The sequence below is a fragment of the Myodes glareolus genome, chromosome 9 (genome assembly GCF_982192425.1).
Source record: "Myodes glareolus chromosome 9, mMyoGla1.1, whole genome shotgun sequence".
NCBI lineage: Eukaryota > Metazoa > Chordata > Mammalia > Rodentia > Cricetidae > Myodes > Myodes glareolus.
In genome coordinates this window covers 55,550,443-55,572,983 of record NC_142034.1, presented here as the reverse complement: position 1 = coordinate 55,572,983, position 22,541 = coordinate 55,550,443, and the positions used below count along the sequence as shown (strand labels likewise).

Here is a 22,541-nt window from a genome sequence, read left to right as displayed (position 1 = left end):
CCATATGCTGGTGTTACTTTTGCCCATGCCTTGAGTCTTTGCAGCCTACCATCCTTAGCTGTGGACATCTCTGTTCCCCTTTCAGGCTCAGCTACAATACCCCCTTCTTAGAGCTCAAAGGGGTCTTGTCATCAGACCATCTTATATCCATCTATTTACTCTACCATTCATCCTGCCACCCTTCCATCCGGCAAACCTTTATTAGGCATTTACCATCTGTCAAAGGTTAAGTTAGGGATACAAGCTGGCCTTGCCTGACATGAACTGACAGTTCAGCACTGTGCTGTCCAATCTGGTAGTCATGTGTAGCTGTTTTAGAACTTAAAATGTGGACAGTCTAAATGAGCACGTGTATCTACTATATATCCACTACAAACACTGGGGTTTGGACACTTAACATGATAGGTGAAACATTCTATTAATGTTTAAAAAATAACCTTTTATATTCTCATTTTTATGTGTCTAGGTGTTTTGTTTCCATGCATGTCTGTGACTGGTGCCCTCAGAGGCCAGAAGAGGACATCAGATCCTCTGAGGCTGGAGTTACATATGTCTGCTACCATGAGGGTATGGGAAATCAAACCTGGGTCCTCTGGAAGAGCAGCAAGTGCTCTTAACCACTGAGCCATCTCTCTAGTTTCCAATTAAATGTCTTGTTAAAAAATAAGCTTTATTATAAAAAACCTGCAAATTAAATAGCACCACATGTTACATGGAGATGAGCCCTTTGTTTGTCCCGGCTGCCTAGCTAGCTTACACTCGAAACAACCACACGGAAATTATATTAATTAAATCACTGCCTTGCCCATTAACTCTAGCCTATTATTGGCTAACTCTTACATATTAGTTTAACCCATCTCCATTAATCTGTATATCACCACGTGACAGTGGCTTATTGGTAAAGATTCAGCACGTCTGATTCTGGCGGCTCCATGGCGGTTTCCTGTCTCTGCTTTCTTCCTCCCAGAATTCAGCTCTGTCTTCTCTACCCACCTATTTCTGCCCTACCAGGCCAAGCAGTTTCTTTATTGACTAACCAATGAAAGTAACACATAAACAGGAGGACCTCCTACACCAACCACATACTAATTAACCATACCCAAAGTCTATACGTCTCAATGAACTTCTATACACTTAGAAATAACCATACTGAAGCTCTGATGCTTCACAATGGACTTTGCACTTTCATTATTGAAAATATTTTTATGTACTTACCCACCAGCAAAAATGAAAAATTTCTGACAGCATTAGAACTGGAAAACAACAAATGCTTTTTCGTTGATTTTACGTTGAAACGTTATATTCTTATAGATGTACTTGAACTTGATAACGTAATTAAGGTGAGCACAAATGATGTAAATGATGTGGCTTTTCTTTTTTCGACAGCTACTAACACTTTTCATTAGCTGTGTGGCCCGCATTGGTGGTTCACCTTCCACATCCGCTGAGCTGGCCTTGCGACAGGCTACAAGGATGTACAAGGATGGAAAAAAGCAAGTTAGTGGAGCTCATCATGAGTGTGTTTATAAAAGTGTACGGCACAGGGCAGGATTGTTTTTAGTTCGTGAGGCCATGAGAAGGAGGAAGGGCATCGGCCTAAACTGTGTCATGCATCGTGCTAGGCACTATAAATACCCTCGTGTGTGATGATAGGCATTTTAATATCTTCACACATTGCTTGGCACTTTAAATATCTCATATAATTCTTGCAATCTCCTCAATCTGACCTTATCTCTCCGGCCTGCTGACTCCTCTCTCATCCAAATTCATCGCCTCTTAGCTGTATGGTTTGCTGCAGCAGCCGCTCAGAGCTCCCCTCCCAGCCTGTCTTTCCTCTTCCACCTCTGGCCAGATGATCCCGATAAAACACACGAAGTTCATTGTGTTATTCTTCAAATTAGAATTCTCTCACGGCTCCCTGTTGTCTTCTGCCATCTTATTCCACTTTGCAGTGCATCGATAAGATCTGACCCCTGCCTCCCTCCCTCCTGGGTTTTCCATCCCCCCACCTTTTCTTCATATGGTTGACAAATGACTCTTGAGCTTTTATCTTCCATATTACTTCCTCTAAATCACTTTCTGGGACTCTTTCTCTGCCACTCCTCTGGGTCCCATGTCTTTATCAAATGTCTTCGGATCCTGATGTGTTTCTGTGATGTGGTACTGGGATGGTTCATGATGTTCATCAACTTGGTTGGATCCAAATACCTAGATCAGTAAAATATACTTCTAAATGTGCTTGGGAGGTCATTTGCAGAGAAAACTGACATGTGAGTAAACCTAAGAGGAAAATACCCATCTTGGGATGGGTGGAATAGTTCAACAGGCTAGTGACCCAAATGGGACAAAGATGGGAGGAATGGGCTAGTCAGCATGTACACTCTCTACTCTTCCTAATTGAGTTCATCTTCTCCTGCTGTGGACACCAGACTGTGCTTCTTCAGCCTCGTGGTGTGAACTCACACCAGTGACTCTCCAGAACTCTTTTAGGACTCAGACGGGCTCTGCATCAGTGGTCCTTCCTGCTCTGAGGCTTCCTTTTGCTGGATTCTCTAAGTCTCCAGAATAAAGATGGCTGCCATTGAACTAGTCAGTCTCTAATAGTGTAAGCTAATAAAACAAATCGTTCCCTTTATAATTATATCAGTTCTGTTCCTCTAGAGAACCCTAAGTGTTGTGAAATGTTTAACTATGCAAACGTGTTGCGTATGTTTAACTGTATAAAGCTGTGTTGCATTCATTCAACTCTGTAAAAATGCGTTGCTTTTGTTTGTGTTTCGGAAAATTCGTTTAACTATGTAAAATGTGTTGCATTTGTTTAACTATGTAAAGACATGTTATTATTTTATCTTGCCTGCCTAGGGTATCTGTTTGGTCTAATAAAAAGCTGAATGGCCAATAGCAAGACAGAAGGTATAGGCAGAATTGGGGTCAGGAAAAAAAAAAGAAAGAAAAGGAGACAACAGGGAGACACCAGGGGTCAGCCAGCCAGACACAGAGGAAGCAGGAAAGTAGGACATATAGAATGAAGGAAAGGTAAAAAGCCCTGAGGAAAAAGGTAGATGAATAAAAACAGATTAGATTAAGTGGGCCAAGCATAAATCTCTGTGTCTTTATTTGGGAGCTGGTTGGTGGCCCAAAGAAAATTTCAACTACCTAAATTATGAACTTGCAATCTTTTCAGATCAGAGGACTTTATGGGAAACTGCTTTTAACATCTATAGGTTTTTTCTGGGGAGTGGGGTTGGGAGAGAGTCCATAAAATAGAATCTGCACACAATCTCAGAACCCTTAAAACTCTATAATATTCTCTGTATGTATTCATGATAAAAGACAAACGCTTTCTATTATCATTGTTTGCCAATATTTTTTGTATTTCCCACTAGATTACAAACTCCTTGATGAGGGGGGAACCAAGTCTATGTTATCATTGTCATCTTTTCCGTAGTTGGCACAGGCCCTAGGCACAAAAGATAGTCAATAATCTTTCATCATGGGTATAGCTTGCTGTATTAAGGTCAAGGATGATCAAGTCTGCCTTTTCTTTCCGTTTTATTTTTGAGTGTTGGGAGTTGACACAGGGTCTCATGATCCTCAGAACACTCTGAGGTTCACTCCTGGACCCAAGTTTTACAAATAAAGTAAAATATGACTTAGCCAGATTCTACATGATTTATAGAAAATATTAGATTAGTAAGTTTCAGGAACTTCTTCTTGTGAGTTTTCTTGGAACCTACAGCAATTCTGGAAATTTCTTTCTTGTTTTCCTCACTGGCATTGTCTGTTTTGTCATGACTCTTTCTGTTTTAAAACCGTCTTTGAACACTCACTGACCCTTTACCATGGTCAGGTAATACTGACTTTGGTAGATGGAGAAATGGGTATCACAGTACTGTGTGTCTCAAGTTCCCACCATTTTTATAGGATGGACTTGTCTATACTTCTTACAAACTCTTCCTTCCCACCCAAACTTTCTACTACTTCACTGCCTTAACAGAAACAACTCAATTTAAAAATACCCTTCTCATGTCACTGGGATAATTTGACATGAATCTTCTACCCTTCCCCAGCAAGTAACCAAGGTCCTGAAAACTTAAATTAATGACTGTGAAGGCTGGCATGTAGCTCAGTGCAAGAGTGGTGTGGAACAATCTATGTACTTTGTAAATATGTATTGCTCCTGTTTTTTTTGAGTCAGGGTTTCTCTGTAACTTTGGAGTCTGTGCTGGAACTAGCTCTTGTAGACCAGGCTGGCCTCACACTCACAGAGATCTGCCTGCCTCTGCCTCCTGAGTGCTGGGATTAAAGGTATGTGCCACCATTGCTCAGCTTCTCGTTGTTATTAAAAAACTGACTGGCCAATAGCTGGGCAGAATTTTCGGGACAGATTGAATGCTGGGAAGAAGGAGGGCAGAGTTAGAGGTGTTGCCAAGCAGATAGAAAGGAAGCAGGACATACAGGAGAGGTAAAAGTCAGGAGCCTTGGGGCAGCACATAGATTAAAAGAAATGGGTTAACTTAAGTTGTAAGAGCTAGATAGTAACAAGCCTGAGCTATTGGCTGAGCATTTTTAATTAATATTAAGTCTCTGAGTGGCTATTTGATAGCAGCTGCTGAGACACAGAGAAACTCTGCCTACAGAAGAACACTTATTTAACACACTCAAGATCCTCAATTTGATCTCAACACTGAAAAAACAACAACAACAAAACAAATAAGCTACAATAACAACCATGCAAATATATTCAATGAGTAAATCAGGTCACCAGTAAGAGGCAGCAGGGAGGGGTGGTGACAAGAGCATCCCAAAGAGTATGTACTTTGTCTAAAAATGATCGACAGCTAAGACACCAACAAATGGCTTCTGGATTTCCAGATATTTCAATTTTTATAGAAAAGCTGGAAATCCAGGTTTTTATGTTTTAAAAGGAGTGAGCCTTTTCCTTATTTTTAAAAAGAAGGTTCATTCCTTTTTCTTATTTTTAAAAATGACTTTATTGAGGTATATTTACATACTTACATAATTCACAATACACAATTTAATGGTTTGGGGATTTTGTTGTTTTTGTTTTTAGTATGTTTACCAAGTTGTTTAACCGGTACCATAAATCAGTTTTAGAACATTTTCATTACCTCATTGGTAGCTCTTATGTTCATTTACTGTTGGATCCTGTGTTGTCCCTGCTTCCTGACCCCAGAGGTCACCCCAGGCACGTACCATATTCCTTTCTATCGCTAGTTTTGCCTTTTATGGGCATTTCATGCAGATGGGATGATTTGGTATGTGTGCTTGTGTCTGGCTTTTTTCAAGGGAGCATAAAGTTTCCAACGGTCATCCATGTAGCTTACATCCATTCTTTATTACTTTGTATTGCTGAATGGTAATCTGTTGTACGGATCTACAACCTTTGTGTATCCGTTAGTCAGCTGATGCTCATTTAGATTGTTTATATTGTCTGGCTATTATAAATGATGCTGTGTGAACATTTCTGTGTACATGTTTTGTATCCACATAGGATTTTCCCCAACCTCCCACCTTTTTGTTTTTTTAATACCAAAGGGCAAAATTGTGGGATTGTATGGCAAATTTGTATTTAACTTCTTTATTATGGACAAAAGCACACAGCACGTTTAGCTTTTAAAGAAAACGCTCATTTTCCAAAGTGGCTGCAGCATTTTACATCCCTGCCAACAATGACCACAAAGTTCCTGTTTCCCTCAGTCCCTGCCAGTGCTTGCTACCGCCCTTACTGTTTCATTATCGTCTAGTGCGTGACATTTCACCACCCTTAACTTTTTCATTGCAGTCTTGCGGGTATGAAGTGGGATCTCATTGTGGTTTCAATTTATAGTTCCCTAATGACTAACAACGTTGGCCAACTCTGAATTTTTAAATGTTGGAATTCATTCAAAAAAAAAAATCTGCCTATCAGTTCTGTGCACATGAAACAAAACAAGCTCACGTGTTCAAACTGCCCTGAGGGAATGAGTTTGGACTTCTGACCTAGTCTCTGCCAAACAATGGTCTGTGAACTTTTGCTTTTAGAAGTAAAAGCAGTAGCCTAGTCACCAGCTAAAACTACTGCAGATAAAGACAAGGGTTTCCTCACTTTTGAACCTGTACAATAGAAAGAGGCAATTTTCAATCTATTAATCCATAATGTCGCGTTATTTTTATTCAGTCAACCATCAATTCAACAGATTTGAAAAACGAATCTTTCAAGTCCATATCTATTTCTTCTTTTAGAGATGAGGCAATTTGTCAAAGACTAAGCTCTAGGTATAGGGGCAGAGCTGCATTCAGAGCCACGTCTGTGTTTTCTTTGTGCTGGTGAGAGCCAGAATGGGGGAGAGCTGTCTGGGCTAGAGGATGGAGACCGGGAGCCTAGGTGTGGACATAAGGGAGAAGGAAGCAAAGAGGGAATCGAGAGACCTTGGGAAGAACGTTCGAGTGTTGCATTGAGGCATGGATGGGCAGAAGCTAGGTCTGGAACCTGTTCTGTAATTTCTCTCCTGTGCAGGCAGAGATGTGGTGCAGACACCTATGGCCATCTTGCTCTAATCACGCCACATCTTGTTTGATCCCAGAAGCAAAGCGGGACCAGACTTGGTTAGTACTTGGAAGGGAGCTTATCTGGCAGAGGAAAACACAGAAGAGGCTCCAGAGCTAGAAATATACTTGAGAACTGTTTGGTATTGGGTTCTCATCAAGACAAATGTCTTTGTGAGTTTTAATCCTGGTCAACTTCTGTTCTCTTCTTCTGACGGTCCATTGAGCTAGTAAAATTACGAGGAAGTTTTGAAATGATGAGCACCCACGGGTCTGATGGCTTACTGGAGCTATTTGTGTAGCTGCTCTAAGTATGCAATATTGCATTTAGAAATGACTTCACTGGGTGACAAAGCTTAGACTCAGACCTTAGAGATAGCCAAGTCTTTTCTAAATACTGAAACAGTCAGAAGAGGGTTATCTGACATCTTTTGTACAGCTAATTTACACTTCCTCTGCAGACTTCATGAGGATAGAACCCTTCATGTGGTGCTAAAGTCACAAGAAACCTGGACAGAGGCAGCCACCCTCGTGGGCAGGTGAGGGTGGAGACCAGAAACACCAAGACAAAGGACCAAGAATTCTGACCCCCACCTGAAGGGCTCTCCATTCGGCTGCCTTGGAGCTTTCTCCGAATTCCACCAACCCTTTCTTATCATCTTTTGCCTTGTTTTCAATTTTTTTTCACTTTAAAAAAAATCAGTCTAGTAGTTTCTCAGGCATTTAAAAAGTATCTATTAACACACACACACACACACACACACATACATATCCGATACTAAATACTAAAATTCTTGAGGTATTATTGTTGTTGTTTTTTGAAAATAGTTTTTCTTTTTATAAAAACAAGTAATACATTTTGCTCGTGTGATTTTTGATTTTATAATATTTATACACGTATAATTCGAGTTTACTAGATTCTACAGACATTTCATTACAATTTTTACTTCAACTTTCCAGTTTCTTTTGGAACCCCACCCCCACTTGAGGTCCTAGGCATTTTCTAAGGCCCCCGAACCACTAGTTCTTTGAGGCTATGGAATAGGACAACACCACCGCAGGAACCCTGCAGACCCTACCCAGCTCCTCTTCTGTAGGGAACTGGAATGAATGAATGAATGAATACATGGACAAATGAAGTCGCTTTCTTCTCTGCCAGGCCCTTTTGCTTCCCCTATTTTTGGAATCTCAGCCCAGCCTAGGAGGCCGAGCAAGCAGGTCTTATCCGCTTGCGAACATCCAGCTGCGACTGGCCACGAGAGGAAGGTGTCCGGCGGGCGCCCGGAAAAAGCATCAGTAGGGGGGGACCCCAGGGGCCACAGGGTTCCAAGAGGACTGCAGCCGGGTCAGCGCACAGCCTAAGCGGCACCCCTCCCCCACTGCAGGTGAGCCGCAAAGCCGCGGCTCCCACCCCCTGAAGCTCCAGGGTGACGTCAGGCCTCAGGACCGCGCTCCCGCCCCGCCCCTGCAGGCGGCTCCGGGGGCCGGCGAGTCCTCTGTGGCAGCCGGTCCCTGCTGCGGGACCCGGTGGCTGCGGCAAGCCGACGGGCCGCAGAACGCTCGAATGGGTTGCAGCGGCGTCCTGACGCTACAGCGAGACGCGATCGGTGGGAGACAGGGGCTTCTGCTGTGACACACCTGCCCCACCGTCCACCCCACCCCCAACCCCCCAGCCCCGACTAGCGCAGCGCGTACACCCCAGCAGGGTCGGCGCTCGCCGCCTCGCGCGATCGCCGGGCTCCCAGTTAGTCTCAGCTGTCCATCTCCCCCCAAGCTAGCCAATCGCCCGCCACTGCCCCGGCCGCACCTCCCGGCGTCCCTGACAGGCATGAGGGCCAGCCTATGAGATCGGGAGTCTGTGGGCCTAGGTCGGAAGCGGGAGCCAATGAGCATCATCCCAGGTGGGTGGAGGGAGCCGGACTTGGGAAGGTAGCTTCGTTCGGGTTGCTAACGTCTTTCCTGGGAGATGGGCGCGCAAACCGACCAGTGGGTCTGGGGGCGGCGGTGATGGGCGTGGAGCTGGCCCAATGAGGGTGGGGGTGGGTGGGGCAGGCGCGAGCGGCAGTGCTAAAGGAGCCCGGCGGAGGCAGCGGTGGGTTTGGAACTAAGACGCTGGATCTGTGGTCGCTGCTGGGGACGTGCGCTGGCGCCACCATCTTCGGCTGAAGGTGAGAGGTGCGGTTGCCTGGGTTCGAGTGAGGTGGTCCCGGGAACGGGGACGGTCGTGAGGTCGTCCTGGAGGAAGGGAACCCGGGCTGGGGAAACTGAGCAACTCTGGAGGACAGAGACGGAACCCAAGCGAGGAGCTGGGAAAGGCAGACTGGGCTGTGGAGAGCGGACCTTGTGGAGGTGACGGGACCCCAGTGTATGGAGATGGAGAGACTCCCCTGGAAGGATAGGAAATGAGGTCCTGGAGAGTGAGACCCCTGCAGAGATCAGGACTGGGGTGTGCATGGGGGCGATCCTTGGAGGGGATGAGGATGGAGATCTGGGGGTGGGAATGTGGAGACCAACTCCTTGGTTGCATTGGAGCTCTGGAAGCGTGGGTTTGGGAGGTGAGTGCCCGGTTAGGAGGCCGGAGGCGCCCGGCGTGTCTGCCCTCTTAGGAGAGGACTGAGTCCTGGGGTGTGATCTCGGTGCTAGGGGCGCGGGAAGGAAGGGCCCCTGGGTGGGTTGCATGCTGGGTTAGGCCGAGTTAGGCTTCCCCGGGCGCGACTTAGGGGTTCTCCGAGGATTCAGAGGGCGGACCCTGGATCTGTGGGATTTAGGGACCGGTGTGCTGAAGCGCTGCGTGGTCTGGAGAGCGTGCGGCGGGTGAGGGGCTCCAGAGCTGGCTCGGGGAAGTAGGGCGGGAGTTAAACGGCATGCCACGCTTGCTGGGGACCGTGGAGGACCAAGAGGTGGACGCCGGGCGAGGCCTGGGCCGTTGCGGGGAACGAGGCGGGAAATGTGGCCCGGGCGCGTTGTAGCGGAGCGGCCGGGGGTTGGTGTGGGGGGGTCAGCCCTCGCCTCTGGATCGCTTTATTGTGTAAGTGATCTGGTAATGGCTCTCCGGAGACTCTCTCCCTGGCCTTCTGCAGTTTGGGGGTCACACCCTGATCCCATAAAATCGAAATGGAATTGGGTCGGAGGGAAGTTGAAGCTGTGGAGTCCTTGGCATTGGCGGGGCTTTGTGGGCCTGTGGTGGGCGGATGCGGCCCAGGGACCCGAGAGGCCCCCACGCAGGCCTGCCTAGGAACTGGGGCCTTAGGGAGGAGATGGCCACTCGGCGGGTCTGACCTGAGCTGTTGAGGTTTGGGTAACGGGGTCTCTAACTACGACCGTTATCTCTTGTTTCTTGGGGCCTCTGCAGCTCTCTTCAAGATCACTGCGGTGGATGGAAGGGGGTGGGGTGGGTTGGGGTGGGGTAGGGAAAAGCAGGCGGGGTAGATCCAGACTGCGGATGGAACAAAGACTGCTGTTTTTGCTGAATAAAATAATACTAAATGTAATACTTTGGCTATGCTGAGATTTTGATTTTGTTTTTTTAAACATTTGAAACTAAGGATGCTTTGGATGAGGTTTAATTATTCCTGATAGTATCTGACTCTGGAAAACTTTATAATCTATTCATTGTTTCATCTCCCTCATCAATCTGCCTCTGTTAACTATTCTTGTAGTCCCGATGCTTTTGATGTTTAAGTATGCCCTGTCTGTCTCCGGTTCTGAAAAAGTGGCCATTTTATGTCTCTCCTTACTTCTGCATCTTAAATCGCGTTCTTCCCATCCTTATCGGCAGAAAGCACATGCTGCAATTGTGTGATACAGCACAAGCTTTTGCAGCCTCAGGATGTGACCTGTGAGTGCTTGGCTATGTATTTGGGCTCCTTAGGGAAGTCACCACAAAGAAGAGACTGGATCGAGAGGGAGACGGGGGACAATCTGAAGGGCACCGGGGTAGGGTGAATGACCAACCATATGCTTCAGTGTTGGATGTGCATTGTTATCACATATGAGGAATTTAAATCCCTGGTTTAAGACCCAAGTTTTGGAAGTATTTTGTTAATTGGGAGCCAGAGCAGGGCTTCACAGCCATACAGCCGTCTTGCCTTTTGTGTCTGTGATTGTTTGGTTAAGTAGAATTTTGATAAATTAAGAGACGCGTGCAGCTGCGTAGTGCCAGTGACCCTAGTAGTAGATAGTGTTACACAGATAGGGGCAACTCTCATTTGGTTCATCTGTTTCTGAAGCATCTTCTAGGGTGGATACCTGGTGTCATTTTAATCGTTCTTCTGTATTCAGTCTGATCATAAAATTGAATTGTTTTTCCTCTGCCCACAACTACCTTGGGTGTTGGGAAGCAGCTGAGAATGTTGCTAGGTGGCATTTCATTGGAAGTAAAAAAAATGAGCTGGGCGGATGCCCCAGGGGTAGTTGTCTACCACCAGTGCCAGGGATGGGAACTTTGACTCTGTAGGAGGCAAATCGATATATACACTGATAAATGATTTAAGTGTCATTAGACAGCTACTTCAGGTGACAGATACACCTCCAAATTCTCTCCATGGCTGTCTACTACAGAGGCACCTTTTTATCCCCCTTTCTCTTAAATGTGGGCACTTTCCTTCAGAATGTAAAGTCTATGGCAGATTGTGCTAATGTGCCTGTGACTGAACCTATAATCTTTAACCCATTATTGGTAGGCAGGATTCTTTAATTTGGTAACAAGTTATATGAATGCCACATACCCTTCAAAGTTTCTTTCCTGTCCACTCCACTTTGATCACTGTAGCCTGGTCTCTGGGCTCAAGACTTCCTCTGCTACTTGTGACCTCTGCTGTGTGACCTTGAGCCTGTTGTCTAGTCTCAGAATTCTTTGGATTCTTCATTTGTGAAATGGAGTTTATTCATGGAAGCTACCTTGTACCCCTCTCGTGCGGATTAAGGCCTTGACATGTGTAACTCTTTCGAATGGTGCCTGGATGGAGTTAGGGATGCGGAACAAATGATTTGTTTTAAAAATTGTGGCATTAGCCTTTTAGTAGGGCAAAATATTTCCAAGTAGTACATGTTAAATTCGAGTTTTAAATCATATCTAACACCAAATGTGCAACGGAGTGAAAAAGCATCGTATACTCGGCAAGCACATGTGAAGGGTTAAACTAGCTAAACCATCTTTACTGGGCTCGCAGTAAACTCTTGAGTTAAACAGCCCGAGGAGCCCTGTGGCGCAGTGCTAGGTAGGTGGAGGAGACCGCCAGAAGGGCAGGGCGCAGGCTGAGCAGAAGCAAGGATTGAATTGCTAGATTGACCTGAAAAGAACGTGTGAAAGGGTAGCATTTGGGTCAGGAGGGAAGGGTTTGGTTGTGGGAAGTGGAAGTGAGTTTTAAGGATGGGGCCATTTATGGAAGGTAGATCTGGATTCTCTGTTATGTCCCGGGGACCAGGCTAACTGACCAGTGCCACACAGCAAGGGACAGGTAGCCACCCCCACGGGGTTTAGTTGTAGGAAAATCTGGAAATGTTAAAAATGAAAGTATCTTGTAATCTGCTGCTCAACCGAAGACTTAGAATTGACTTCATTTAAAAAATAAATGAAGTTGGGCATGGTGGTGCACACCTGTAATCCTAGTGGCAGAAGCTGAACCGTTAGGAGTTCAAAACCAGCCTCATCTACATACTAACTTTTAGGGCAGCTGCGTGGGGATGAAAACCCAAAAAGGTGTGTGTGTTATCTTTTCCCCAGAAAGCTGGAAGCATGTGATGATTGCAATTTCATAATCCACTAGGTTTTTTTTTACATTAAATTAGCATTTCTGCTTTTTAAACACATATCAATAAATTTTAAATGTCCCCATTTGATGAAGTAACAAAACATTACACAGTTTACTTTTTTTAGACCTGCTATAGAAATGACGTGCCAAGTTATTCCAATTTATAGCTGCTTATCAAATTTGAGATTGTTTCTACACCCACAGTAAATTAATGTATGCAGACCTACAGACAGCAGGATACTTTCCAAAGTGCCATATACTCAGTTAACCAATGAAGAATAAAAAATTCATTTTGTTATAATTGTATTTTTTTATAGAGTTTGTGCTTCCGAAACGTGAAGTTTATAGCCTATTTTATGCCCTCAGATTCTCCTGAGATGACCCCCACACTTCTTACCACTGTGCAGTCTAAACTGGAAAATGTGTTAATAACTCTAAGCCCACTCCTCACCATACTTCTGATCATATGTGTGCCCACAAATAGTTTTCATATTGCCCTCTCTCTTGTATTTGCCTAAGAAGCAAAGGTAGGTTTAAGGTATAAAATAGGATAGCAAGTCTGTTTGTAGGCGAGAAACAACTATGGAAGAGTGGTTGTCAAAAGTGGTCCAGGACCAATAGCATTGTCACCAGCTGATAGACACACAGAGTCTTGGACTGGAGAGATGGCTTAGCAGTTAAGAGCGCTTGTTTTTGCAGAGGACCTGGGTTCGATTTCTTGCACCCATATGGTGGTTCACAACCATCTATAACTCTAGTTTCAAGGGATCTGACACCCTCTTCTGGCCTCTATGGATGCCAAGTTTGCATGTGATACACATACATACATGCAGGCAAAATACTTGTACATGTAAAATAATTTTTTTTAAATAATTAGGTAGCTAGGTGTAGTGACGTATGCCTTTAATCCCAGTACTCAGAAGGCTGTAGCAGGTGGATCTCTGTGAGTTTGAGGCTAGTCTGGTCTACCGAGTGAGTTCCAGGACAGTCAGGACTACATAGTGAGATCCTGTCTCAAAAAACAACAACAACAACAAAACAAAACAAAAAAGGAAGGAAGGAAGGAAGGAAGGAAATGTGGGTGAATACAGAATTTAAACTTCACCTCAGACTTACTGAAGAAGAAACTCAGGGCATGGGGTCCAGCAATCTGTGTGTTAACAAGCCTTCCTTGTGCCACCAGTGCACGCTACAGTTTGAGACCCGCTGCTTCGGAGCATAGGTCTCGAATGCGGTACATGGAACAGAGCCTTCTGACGGTCTGGCTATAATAAACTTAAGGGTTAGCGAGCTAGCACCCGTGCCTGCTGTCAGCAGTGTATCTTTGAGGGTGTAGATAGCCCTTTGAGAATCTGAAGAAAGCCATGGGTGGTTTCCTTAGGATAATGCAGGGATGTACACATTAAATGCACTATATGGTTTATACCATTTCAGGGAGTTCACAGAACTTGAGCTGTATTTAAAGACTCAAAGTTAATGACCTATTTACAACTTTGGATGGCTTTGTGATTTTTTTTTTCCATACAACCTACAAAGGATACTTTATATTAATGCTCTCACCTACCAAGAGTCCCCAATATTTCTGGTGAACTGGGGTAAGGGGAGAAGTCAAAGAGATTTGACAGAGCAAGAGTCAGTACTTGGTTTCTTGGGTTGGTTTGGATGAAGTCTTAGAAATGTCCTGTGACATTTGGAATAACTTGGACTTTGGAGTAATAGCAAGAAGTGTTTGATGTATGGTATTAGATTCTAGAAAGGTACTGTCAGGAGAAGTGTTTGATGTATGGTATTAGATTCTAGAAAGGTGCTGTCAGGAGAAGTGTTTGATGTATGGTATTAGATTCTAGAAAGGTGCTGTCAGGAGGGAATGACAAGTGACATCAGAAGGCTAATTGCCCAGATATAGGCGCAGCGCCCACCCTGACATGCCTGGAGGTTTGCTCGCTCCTTCTGTACCAGTCGTCAGTGAGCACTAATAAACCAGCTGTACTTTGAGCTCTGACTACTGTGGCAGTCACAGGACAGACCTTTCCCCAATGTGGCTTAAGTTACTGATGATTCTTCTGTACTGCTTAGATCACTGCTGTAATATTAGGTCTGCTTTGAGGCTACACACTGTTAATGGAAGGCATGATGTTGTCTTCTAAAACTTACTCAGGAGACAGCCCAAATCTCTACCCCAGACAGAGAGCCCAGGACAGACCAAAGTACAGGTACCACCAGAGTTGGTGGACCAGTGAGTTTTATTGGGGTTACTTAGAGGACTGTGGGTGAGGGGTGACTTATAGGAGAAGAAATGACTCAAAGCCAGCTACAGCCCCAAAGCCCACCCCACCCAGCATGGGTGACAGCTCACAAAGCTGGGAACCTGGAGCACACCGCACCGCCACCGCCAGCAGGCAGCTCACCAGGTTGAAGAGTGTCCTTTTCCGGTGTCTCAGTTGGGCTAAGCCTCTTCCAGGCAGTTCAGCTGGTTTCTGTGAGTGGTCTGCGCTAGAACGCCTTGTCCCTCAGCTGTGTGAGGGTCTTCTTTATAGCTTGGCTCTGCTGCATCTGAGGGGGACTCTGGCAGGGAGGGGCCTAGTGAATCTGGTTAGTTTCAGGGACTTCCTGAAGCTTAAGGGGCTTCCTGCAGGATGGAGTGTTTTAATCTCGGGAGAAACTGTTCTACAACACATGGACACTCTGGTGAGAGGTGAGGGTGGTGGAAGGTGGAGATGCCCGAGTGGGAGCAGTTGTGAATACCAATGGAGACCTGAGTAGGTGCCACATACTTGAAAGACTTGGTTGAAGCCAAGTTATAATCGTCTTCTGTGGTCCCCTAACAGATTAAAGGGCCATAGTGAGGCTATAAGGAGATTGCCTTGAGTCTTGTTTGAAGGTGAACCGGAAGGCATAATTTAGCTCTCATTCATTCATACAGTCTCACTGTATGTGTTAGTCTCTCTCTCTCTCTCTCTCTCTCTCTCTCTCTCTCTCTCTCTCTCTCTCTCTTTCCCCGCTTCTGTACTCTGGAGTTGAAACCGTGCCAGTAAAATGCACCACCATTGAGCTACACCCTGGACCCCCGATCACACTCTCTGGCAATCATGTGTCTTTGTAGCTATGACCTGTGGTCACATGAATTCCAGTGCCACTCCGTGGCCTTTATTCTGTGTCTTTGTTTAGTTTCCCTCTTGTGCCTTCTCTAAGACTCGGCTTAGTCTGTGGGGAGGGGGAAAAAGGAGAGAGAGAGGAAGAAAGGTCACACTGAAGCGCTGTTGTTTGCCTCTGTGTTTGGTAGCCAAGGGCAGACCTTGAATGGTCGTCAGACAGCCAGAGTCATGATTAGTGGTTACCCCTGAAGTTTACCTTGGAAAATGGGGTAGTGTGGCTGTGGGGACAGATACTCAGCTCTTCAACTGTGTGTTTTATGTTTATCAAGTGTTTTGCTTTACGCTTCTTAGAAAGTCAAACTAGTAAATCACTTATGTTTCATAAGCAGCTAATTTTGCCCTTCTCTTCTAGACTCAGTTACTTTTGGATCCTTCTGTTTACAATGGCCCAGAGAACTGGACTGGAGGATCCGGAGCGCTATCTCTTTGTGGACAGGGCTGTCATTTACAACCCTGCCACCCAAGCTGATTGGACAGCTAAGAAGCTGGTGTGGATCCCATCAGAACGCCATGGTTTTGAGGCAGCTAGTATCAAAGAGGAACGGGGTGATGAAGTTATGGTGGAGCTGGCCGAGAATGGAAAGAAAGCAATGGTCAACAAAGATGACATCCAGAAGATGAACCCACCGAAGTTCTCCAAGGTGGAGGACATGGCAGAATTGACGTGCTTGAATGAAGCATCTGTCTTACATAATCTGAAGGATCGCTACTATTCAGGACTGATCTACGTGAGTATTTCTCCTCAATAACCCTGGGAGGGCTACCTGGGAGATTGTGTAATTTATATTATACACATTGCTGTAGCCACTTGAATAGAGGTTCCCACACCCCTTTGACATTATGTTTCTGTTAAAGATGAGAAGATTTTTGCTTAAACCGTTCCTGCTTTTCTTCACAATTTAAGGATGCTAAGTTTAAGTGGTTGGGCCTGTGATTAGAACGATGGGACAGTGTTTGAAGATGTTCACAGTGCTGCTTCGGAGGCAGCGTGTGAGGGAGCATGTGGCACAAGAGACTGGGAAATTAATAATTGAGAGTTCATTTACAGGAGGAACCAGACAACAAAGAGCAGAGAAACAAGGGGCCCGGGGTCCGAGGTTTCGATGGAGAGCAAGGGCAGCTTCATTGGAGGAAGGGAAGTAGGGAGAATGAATGTTGAGGCTCTTAAGAGGAAGCAGTTGGGGGTGAGATTGAGGCTGTGACCGTCCTGTGGTTGGCATTTATGTTGCAGTCACTGATCATGTCTTTGTGTAGAAGTTACTAAAAATACTTCTGGATAAGGCAGAGGAAGACTGTTAGGCACTGCAAAGAACCTAGGATGGGCTGGATGTCACGCTTCATGCCTGTGATCCCAGCGCTTGGTGGGGTTCAGGCAGGAAAGTTTCCATGAGTTAGAGGCTAGCTTAGCTAAAGAGTGAGAACCTGTTTCAAAGCAGCCAGGGCTGGTGGAGAGCACTGTCTGCTCTTCTAGAAGACCCAGTGTGAGTCCCAGCACCCACATGGTGGACAACTGGCTGTAACTCCAGTTTCAGGGGCTCTGATGCCCTCTTATGGTCTCCTTGGGCACCAGGCATACAAGTGGTACACAGTTATATATGCAGGCAAAACACCGTTACACATAAAAAAAAAATGGCAACAGAACAAATCGAGAATGACAATAGGTTTGAAGAGGTGAGAGCAGGTGGCAGTGACTGAAGGTTTGGATGAGACTAGGACCAATTTAGAAGGAAGTGACAAAGAAAAGTTGACAGAGTAATGGCCTCAAATTGGGAAAAGGTGGTTGAATTTTATGCAAAGAAAAATGTGCTTGAAGCTCACAAGTAATTCAAAACTCAGTCAGTTGGAACCAGTGTTCCCAAGGAACCAATTGCATTTAAGTAATATTACCAAGCACATACTGTTGTCTAGGTGCGGCTCAGTGCCCTGTATTTGTGAGATGTCCCAGTAAGAAAATGAAACAGGGTTATAAACTAGGCTAGGAACAGAATGGGCACCCCAGTGGCTCAGTGAAGGGCTCTTTGGCAAGGTAGCATTTGGAGTGGAGTGTGACGACAAAGGGAACCAAAATGAGTACTTTTTGACCCCCTTCTGCCTCCTCTTCCTCTTCCTCTGTGAGGTAGGATGCAGAAAAAGGGAGGAAGAGGCAGCCTGCAGGACTGGGAAAGCAGACATGCCTTGGAGAAGGGGAGAAGCCAAGGAAAAGAGGACAACCCAGGAATAGTGCTGGGAATCCAGCAGAGATGGAGGAACAGTGTCCTGTTCCTGGCCGTGGAATTTAGCTGCAGGCCTATGAGGAGTGGGCAGTTTGTATCTACGTTACTAGCCCTTTAAGAGTGCAGCTTGGTGATCATCTTAGAGTCAGACTGAGGAAGAATTAAGATCTGGACTGGAGGGCTGGAGATTGTCTTAGTCACTGTTCTACTGCTGCGAGGACATACTGTGATCAAAGCAACTCTTATGAAAAGAAAGTCAGTTGGGGGCTTGCTTACAGTTTTAGAGAGTTGGTCCATGATCATAGTGGGAACCAGATAGGCATGACACTGGAGCAGTAGCTGAGAGCTTTACATACTAATCCACAGGCAGAAGGCAGAGACAGAGAGAGACATGAGGACTGGAGTGGGCTTTTGAAACCTCCAACAATGCCACACCTTCTAGTCCTTCCCAAAGTGTTCCACTCCTTGGTGACTAAGCATTCAATATATGAACATATGTGATGTAGGAGGATTATCTGTCTATGTGTTACTTTCATTGGTTAATAAGGAAACTGCCTTGGCTTTTGATAGGACAGCAGCTTAGATAGGCGGAGTAGACAGAACAGGGTGCTGGGAGAAAGAAGCAGAGCCAGGCAGACGCCATGCTTCTCCTGCCCAAGATGGACGTGGGTTAGAATCCTCCTGGTAAACCATGACCTCGTGGTACTATACAGATTATTAGAAATGGGTTAATCAATATGTAAGAGTTAGCCAATAAGAGGCTAGAACTGATGGGCCAGGTAGTGTTTAAAAGAATATGGTTTCCATGTCATTATTTCAGGGGTAAGCTAGCTGGGATCTGGGTGGGAACACAGCCTGTTGCTCCTCCTACACGTATGGGGCCATTCTCATTCAAACCACAGTGATGAAGGGCTGTAATTTTAATATCACTAAAGGATGAAGTTCGTGAGACTGAAGGAGTCTTAGGATGTTGCAGCCAGATGCTAATGTGGACTTCGGAGATTTGAGAGTACATCTATTGTGGATTGAAACCTGGTGCAGTGACTTAGGCAGGACTGGAAAGGTAGAAAGGACAACCAAGAAGTACTGGAGGGCCTGGGAAGGTAGCATCTCATGCTAAGAACTGCTCACACAGCTTGAGGACCAAAGATGGATTCCAGAACCCACAGGAAAGCTCAGGACAGTGGCACAAACTCATGGTCCCAGTACTGGGGAGGTGGAGACGAGGATCTCTAGGGCTTGCTGGCCACCCATCCAAGACTAGTAGGGGAGCCATAAGTTCCAGTGAAAGATCCTGTCTCAGAAAATAAATATTGCTGAATGGTGACTGTGCACGACATTGACCCCAGCACTAGGGGTGGGAGTGTGGAGGTGGGGCAGAGGCAGGAGGAGCTCTGTGAGTTCGAGGCCAGCCTGGACTACAGAGTGAGGTCCAGGACAGTCAGCTAAACAGAGAAGCCCTGTCTTGAAAAACAACAACAAAAATAAGTACCACTGCCTTGGGGAACAACATCTGAGTGTGTGAACACTCGTGCGCACGCACACACACACACAATAAAGGACATCAGTGTGGAAAGAGCTAGGCTGTGTCTGTAGGAAGCTGTATCTTAATTCCACCCATCAGTGGACACTATAGATAGCTGCAAGGAGGAAGGGAAGGGAGAGGGAAGGGGAGAGATACTGCACTGGTACAAGGGAAAGAATAAAAAAAAAGACAACTTAGGATAAAGTGCTTGATGTCCTCAGCACTCACATAGAAAGCTGGGTGTGATAGCCCATGCCTGGCCCAGCATTCAAAGACTGGGCCGGGAGGATGGGATTGGCACGGCTTGCCAGCCAGCCAATCTAGCCAATCAGTGAGCAGGATCTATGAGAGACCCTGCCTCAAAAATTGAGCACTTTGTGTTGTACATACATGCATGCACGTAAAACGTTCATACACACAAATAAAAGAAATTTAAAAGAAAAATAAAATAAATTGAAAACAATAGAGGAGGATACCTGGTGCCGACTTCCGGCCTTGGCACATGCACACAAGTGCATATGCGTGCATGAAAATCTGTAAACATCCCTCATGGTGATTCCAAGCCTTTCCAGCTGTTTTATGTGTACTTTGTTTCCTCCAACCCAACTTGGGTACAATCTCAGTGAATTTCTGAGTTTCTTTCCAAATCATGGCTTCTAGGCCTGTACAGAAGGACAATATGAGTTCTTTCTCAAAGCACTGAGTTCATAGCAGGGGTTAGGGAGGATGGAGAAAGATTCTCACCCAGAATTCTTCTTGCAGCAGTTGGCAGTGAGGTTGGGAGGGCTGCTGCCCTGCCCTGGCTGTATTCGTTTGGAGTTAACTGGGTAGCTGAAACTGTCAGTTGGGGTAGAGACAGATAGGCTGTGCTCTGACCGTGTTGTGTGGGTAAGATAAAACAGCTTCTTTTAGGCAGGCTTGGCTGCTGGTAGGTTTAATGTGCTTTCTTCTTTGGACCTATTCTCCCTGGTAGCCAAATTCTCAGATCACTAATTTTCATCTTCCCTCCTACAAAAACCACTAAACCTTTGAAGATCTCTTCAGTCCTGCTTCAGCTCACCTCGCAGACTTGAGACGTAGTGTTTTGTTACTCAGTTTTAAGTATTTTCTAATTTCTGTTGACTTCTTCAGTTTTTGGAACATTAAAGGTGTGATTTTAACATTTCCAAGGTTGTATTTTGTTTTTTGTTTTTAGCCCCTGCCCTTTTTGTTTGTTTTGTTATGTCTCTGGTATTTTTGAGGCAGGATCTCCTTATGTAGGTGTCTGGAGCTTGTTCGATAGATCAGGCTGGTCTCAGATTTGCGATTCTCCTGCCTCTGCTTCCAGAGTGCTTGGACTACAGGCTGGGGTTTTGGTTATTGTTTTGTTTTTCATATTATTCATGTGTGTTATATATATATGTACATGTTCATGTGTATGCGCACGCACATGTGTGACTGAAAGCTAGATGTCAACATTAGGTATCTTTCTCAATCACTTTTTACCTTATTCTTAAAAAATATTTTTATTTTATATGTATGTGAGTTTTGTTTGCACGTATGTATGTGTGCTGTGTGCATGCCTGCTTACCTGCCTGTGGAGGCTAGAAGAGAGTTGGGGTCACAGGTAATTGTGAGCAGCTGTATGGGTGCTGGAAACTGAGCCCAGGTCCTCTGTAAGAGCAGTAAGTGCTCCTGACCTCTGCTCCATCTTCCCAGCCCCCGTCTACCATATTTTTGAGGCAGAATCACTCACTAAGCTCATCAGTGTGTCCAGACTGGCTAGTCAGTGGCCCCTAGGGGTCTGTCTGCCTGTCCCCAGCACGGGCGCTGGAGATGCAGCCTACTGTACCTCACTTTTTTCCTGAGTGTGCTAGGATGTGTTAGCATGCTTCTATGGCAAACACTTTACCAACTGAGCTGTTCCCTCAGCCCAGTTTTTTTGTTTGTTTGTTTGTTTGAAGACCGGGCTTTTTGTTGACCAGGTTAGCCTCAAACTCACTGTGTAGCAAAAGCAAATCTAGAACTCCTGGTCCTGCTGCTCCACCTCCCACGTCCTGGGATTACAGTGCAGCCCGCGCCACCGTGCGGCCCGCGCCACCGTGCGGCCCGCGCCACTGTGCGGCCCGCGCCACCGTGCTTAGTGTTGAGTGTGAGTCTTAGTTATCTTTTTACTTTTGATTTTTTAAAAGGAATCACAAAACAAAGATAATATTCATATATCAATCTATATTTTTGTGTTTATTTATTTATTTGTTTGTTTGTTTTGAGATAGGGTCTCCCCATGTAGCTGTCCTGGAACTCACTGTGTAGACCAGGTTGGTCTCGAATTCAGAGAGCTCTCCCTGCCTGTGTCTCCCGAGTGCTGGGGTTAAAGGTGTGCACCACTGTGACTGGCTAGATCCTTATTTTTATTGAAAATTATTTTCTGTGAATATACTCTTAGTTTGGGGAGTGTTCTGTATGTTTGTAAAGATTGTATAGTCTGTCACTGTTGGGTGTACAGGTCTATAAATGGCCGCTGGATAGAGCTTTTAATTGTGCTGTTTAAACTTCTGTAGTCTGAGGCTAGGGAGACAGTTCTGTCACTAAGTGCTTGCCACACAAGTGTGAGGACCTGAGTTCAGCCTCCAGAACCCACGTAAAAAAGCCAGGCATGCTGGCACATACAGATCCCTGGGGCTTGCTGACCAGCCAGCCTGGCCTACTTTCTGGGCTCCAGGCCAGTGAGAGACCCAACCTCAAACAAACAAATAAATAACCACGTAGACAGTGGCTGAGGAACACCGGAGCTTGTCCTCTGGTGTCCCGAGACATGTGCACCTGCAAACACAAAACTTCCGAAATCTATTATTCGTCTCAGTTTGTCAGTTATGAGCGAGATCTCCCAGTGTGTTTTGTTAACCTAGAGTGCGCACCTGTAAACAATAGAGCGTGGTTTTGCCTGGTTTTATGTTTTCATGTAATGGAGTCTCATGCAGTGCCTGTGACTTTTGTTTGCGTGACATTCCATTTTGAAGATGGAGCCACACTGTTTTGTGTTGATGTAGCTCAGTAGTTTTCATAGTGTGGTCTGGTCAGTGAGGGTTCCTTAAATCCTTTACAGGGGGACTGAAGAGGTCAAAACCCCTTTTCCTCATCACGATGTCACTTCCCTTCACGGTGACATCTGTAAGGTCCAAAGGCGGCAGTGCCCACAGCGTATGGCACTCTTCTCAAGGTGGGGACTGCGGGCCGTGTTCGCAGTGGTGGTGTTCCCCACTGAGCCTTGTGGGTAGTTTAAAAGCGAATCCAGTTCTACTTGAGAATGTCCTTGACAGAGTAGGAAAGATTATTGATTTTATTAACTCTCAACCCTTGAGAATCC

General features: G+C 45.6%; 1 protein-coding gene across 3 annotated transcripts in view; it reads left to right on the top strand.

Moving 5' to 3' along the window:
• Positions 1 to 8,376: 8,376 nt before the first annotated feature.
• Positions 8,377 to 22,541, top strand: part of Myh10 (myosin heavy chain 10) — a 130,839-nt gene continuing 116,674 nt past the window's right edge. For 2 of the 3 annotated variants that reach the window (XM_087910490.1, XM_087910489.1), the window contains exons 1-2: positions 8,377 to 8,450; positions 15,810 to 16,185. In XM_087910490.1, the coding sequence (XP_087766616.1) occupies positions 8,392 to 8,450; positions 15,810 to 16,185 (435 nt within the window). In that variant the 5' untranslated portion in view covers positions 8,377 to 8,391. Of the gene's footprint in view, positions 8,451 to 8,565; positions 8,718 to 15,809; positions 16,186 to 22,541 lie in introns of those variants that run through there. The other variant, XM_087910491.1, reaches the window with a different exon arrangement.